The 4,937-nt window shown below is 40.3% G+C and overlaps 1 protein-coding gene across 1 annotated transcript; it reads right to left on the reverse strand.

The window, feature by feature from the left end:
* Positions 1 to 4,038: 4,038 nt before the first annotated feature.
* On the reverse strand, positions 4,039 to 4,707 carry LOC136012594 (claudin-8-like). Its single transcript, XM_065675688.1, has one exon. It carries the CDS (start codon positions 4,693 to 4,695, stop codon positions 4,039 to 4,041), a length of 657 nt encoding a protein of 218 aa, XP_065531760.1. The 5' UTR covers positions 4,696 to 4,707.
* Between the last annotated feature and the right edge of the window lie 230 nt (positions 4,708 to 4,937).

Consider the following 4,937-nt stretch of genomic DNA (forward strand, 5'->3'; position numbering starts at 1 on the left):
TTCTATGAGTGGCAACTGAACGCAAGAAGCACTGATACAGACCTTTTCAGCTGAAAATATCCTACCCTTACCGGGGCATTGCTTGTTTTCTTTTGCTCTTTGTTTTCTAAAGTAATCAAAAAATGTCAAGTTAGTCTCAGACTCTGAGACTCAACTGGGAAAACAAATTGTGTAAGTCAGAGAGCATTTCCATACCACGCACAAAGGAAAGGAATAGTTTATTTGGTGGGTCAGCTCTGCCCAGTTTTCAAAGATAATGTAGAACTCCCCTGAAAAGACCTCTTGTGCCTTTTTCAAAAGGATGGTTACAATCAGAAGGACACAATCAAGCTCCCATTTCTGACTTTATGAGTCCCCAAACTGATTTTTAGCATGAATTGATTTAGTCTTAATGTCCCTTACACAGACCTTCGTGTCTGCATATCAAGACTGATGACTGAATACATTTTTTGTCTCAAAATCTGCCTGATTCCTCTTTCTGTTGTAATGAAATGTTTTGCTAAGCTATCATTTTTGCCATAAATATATTCCCTTGGCTGCATCTTAGAGGTGGATCATTTGCTATGGGATCTTTTCTTTTCATCTCCGAGATGAATATACATTTTGGGACCAGCTTTTGAAATATTGACTTGCTTCAGGAAACTTCTTATATGCAAAGCTTGGAAGTCAGCACTGAGTCAGTTTTGTGTATTTTATTTCCCAAGGAATCAGACCTACTTTGTTTATTATCTAGCAAAGCCCAAAGCATAATGTAAAAACAAAGACTGAATCAGAAAAGAACATTATAAAAATACTGAAGCTGTTTTTCCCAGCAATAGGGAAATGCATTCATTCACTTTAATATGAAAAAGAAACAGTGATAAAATCGTTGAAAAAAAAACCTAAAACAGACAGAAGGGTTTGAACATTTGTTTCACATCCATAGCAAATTCTCAGCCATTCACACTTACTTCCAAAGTCATTTTGTCCTGCAAGCACAAAATATTAAAGTATATGATAGCATCAAGATATTAAACTAGATATTTAACCACAATATTTAATCAGTTGTTGTTTATTCTGTGAATTTCCTGGCAGTTGTACCTCAAGGAATGTGAACATAGCATCACTAAAGCAAGTTTACAGCCTCCACTCCTCAATAAAAACGGAGCTTCAGCACACGAAGACCCGACACAATGTTTTATTAATCCCTGGCCCACCCACATCAGATGACACCCACATCAGGCCTTTTCTTCTGAGAGAAAAGTACAGTCAGTAGCAATTATGTACACCCTGCTTCCTCTTGGTCATCCATCACACAGTGTGTGTAGAGGTTTCTTTTCCTCAAGTGTCTTTGCTGCATTACATGTTTCTTAGCATCCTCTCCTCACCCATCTCACTCACTCAGGTCATGTCAAACCACCTAAATAAGTTCCAAGAGTCACCTTAGACAGCTGGGGTGACCTGAGACAGGTCTATGTGCATATAATCCAAATGGGACAGGGACTTTCCTGCAGCAGCATACTGGGGATTGAAGGTGCAGCCTTGGGCAGTAGAGATCTGTGTAAGTTCCTCCATCGCTCCCCTCAAGATGAGCTCTTCCTGTTACCCACAGAAAACTCATGAACAGCAGTTTAGTTTCAAAGTTCAGCTGCAGTTTTTCATTAAAGAGGTGGTGGATGTGCCATGCCTGGAGACATTCAAAGCCTGGCTGGGTGTGGTTCTGAGCACGTTGGTCTAGATGATGTCCCTGCTCATTGCCAGGGGGTTAGACTAAACATCTGAAGGTCTTTTCCAACCCAAACCATTCTATGATTCTATGATTCTTTACACTTGGAATCACGGACAGAATCCAAACCCACATGCAAGCACAAAGTTGACTGGGCTTAGAGATTTTGTTTGAACTCATCTTTTGATCAACTGCTAAAGAGAGAAATGGAACAATATGCAGCCATCAGGTGTTCATGTTAGATGTAAAAAGCTTAGGCTTTCTTTGAAATTCATGTTAAATGTTCAAATAAAGCAGCTTTATCTTCCAACTCTTTGAAAATAAAGTTATTAGTGTAAAGGGCACACCCAGTTCAAATTTGATTCCTAGATGAACCCATTGATAGTGAAGGCATTCCAGATCCTTTAATTATTTTTATAGAAAGCTGTACTTAACTACTTCTTAAGCACTTAAATCTGCATAAAGTTGCACTACACTGAATATGTCAGCATTTAAATCCATTACCTACATGTAAATGTGTATCAAATTTGCATTGCAAATGTCTTCATCGTCTGCTTTGTTAATCACAAATGTCATAGCTAAATGAATCCAAAAAGTGCAATTCTGACTTCCTTCCCAAATAGTTCCTTATTAAACAAAATATATAAGACATAATAAAATAGTAAGAGGAGGTCCTCAGAGAAGTATAAATTATTGTGAAAGTCAACAGAATGACTCCACTGAAATGAGCTGTCTGACCCAAGGACAGCTGCTGTGACAGACTTCAAAAATACATGTTTTAGTACTAGAAATCCTACTTAAAAGTGTTCTCTTAAAGGTTTACCTGGAATTAGTAAGTGCTGATTTGGCTGCTCAAGTGATGAGCAAAACACATTAAACCTGTTTTATGGTGTCTAGAAAATTCCCATTAAAAGATCAAAGCTGGTGGTCTTAGATCGAAATGCACATTAGTTAATATATGTAATGAATATCTGTGATCAACAGCACTGTTCCATTTAAGCTCATCTGAAGTCAAGTTAATAAAAGGTCTATTTAACTAAATGCACCTTTCCATGTTCTGCTTCCAATTGAACAGTCAAATGAACATATAGAGGTTCTGCTCAGCAAGTCATTACACCCCTTTTTTTACAGATACCAGTCACAGACACAAAAAAGGATCAAACTGAGTGTCTATGTCATGAAACTATCAGTGAAATGATACTATCCATTACTACTGTGTAAAGAACCAGGAAAAAAAAGTGTTCTGAATTAGCTCTTCTTTGGTCGCTTATCAATGTTGTGACATGCACACTGTTAAAAGCAGGTTCCGAGTCTTCAGCTGTGAAAAATAAATGCATGGCTGCAAACGCTATTGAATTCTGCACAGTGAATAGCCAGGCATCAGGCTGCTCAGTCTACATGTTCAAATAAGTCTTGCGAACATGAAGCAGCCAGAACAATATCAGGGCTTGGCTTTTGTGGGTGTGATGGAAGATATAAGCAGGAGCACTTGATCCTCCAATGGGCAAGTGGGGATTACACAATCACATTGCCTGGCTTGTTTAATTATACTTTACATTAGCACAGTGCTTTAAAGTGCATAAAGACAGATGGTCTATTCTGAATTTTATAGAAGAGTAGATGCTACCTATAGGAGAAGCTATAAAAAACGAGACAGCACAAGCAACGGGAAGATAACACATTCATGGCAAAATCTGGTGAAGCAATTAAAAATTTTATTATTTCATGAGCTAGATTCTGTGCCCTGCAGAAGAAATAACAAGGAAACATCAACTCCAAAAGCATCAATGAAATCCATAGTCAATCACAGAGGCTTCTCATGGGAAAGCATGATCATTTGTGTGCTGATATTGGAAGTTAGATCGCTGGCAGCTTCTCCATTCATTCAGCAGCTGCTTCAGCCATGCTGCCAACTCCATTCTGCTCACTACTGTCCTAAAGCAGTCCTTACGAAGACTTTACCTTAGATTAAAATGCACTGCTGTCTTTACACATCATGGGTTTAGGGCAGGGCAACGGTGCTGCTGCACAGCAGCTGCCTGCCTTCCAGTCCAACCATATGTTGTTTGTCTTCTCTGAGAGACTGCTGGCTGCTGCTGTTCCCATGCCATTCTTCATTCCCATAAAATGGTTAGATTTGTCTTCTGACTGTGCTCTAACATAATGCCCATGTAATAACATGCCCTGTATTCATGGCAGAGAGCAGATGCGTATGGCAATAGTAAACAGCAAATGAACAAAATTGCCCCTCCATTACAGATTCACAGTTTAATTAGACACTGAAGTCAACCAGTACATATTGACATACTAAGCAGAAAGATCACATGTAGCAACTACACATAGGCATGCACACTTGCGGATGGCCCTCCTGAAATATTAGGCTTGTGCAAAGTGTGACAGGAAAGCGATGGATACTTGGATTTTAAGGATGCATCAGCCCAGCACCAGAAGATAGAGTACATTGCTCCCGCAATGATGAGAAGTGCACTGCTCGCCCACCCCACATATAGAGCAGCTCCTAGCTCTCGTTTCAGTGGCGTAGGGACATTTGGATCATAGAAGTCGCGAATGATGCTACCTGCACTCCAGGACACGGGGATCAGAACAAGGATACCTGTCATCAGGAAGGAAAGTCCAGCTGCCAATATAAAGATACTGATGCCCTTGTTCCTGCGAGTGTACTTCACACCAACAATGGCCAACAAAAAGGAAATGATTGACAGGACCACTGCAGTGCACATGAGGGCTCTGAATGCCTCCAAGGGTGGGGAAAGAGACAGGATAGAGTCATAGAATTTGCACTGCAGCCTGATGCCCAGCTGACTGGCGCAGGCCATCCACAGTCCTTCCCAGATGGTCTCGAACACCACAATATTTCCACCAATGTGGGCAGAAACTCTCCACTGTGGCATAAATGTGGCTGCCAAAGTCCCAACCATGCCGATACCTCCAAGTATTAGACCAGCGATTTGTAACACAAAGTAAGCCATGCTTCTTCTGAAAAAGACACTTCAAGCAAGGTGGCCTAGGAGGTCTTCCAAAATCACTTTTTCATAGAAGAAATACGAAGTATGAAAGGGAATATTTTCTCCAGTATTTTCTTCATAAGGCAGGTCCTTAGAGTGCTTTAAAAGCAGCTTGCTCCAGCCTGAGGTTCAAACAGGTAGAAATCCATTTCTGGCTGGCTAGAAGGACCTGATATTCATTTGCTTTTAAATCCCCTGTGACTACA

This window comes from Lathamus discolor, chromosome 4 (assembly GCF_037157495.1).
Source record: "Lathamus discolor isolate bLatDis1 chromosome 4, bLatDis1.hap1, whole genome shotgun sequence".
NCBI classification, from domain to species: Eukaryota; Metazoa; Chordata; class Aves; order Psittaciformes; family Psittacidae; genus Lathamus; species Lathamus discolor.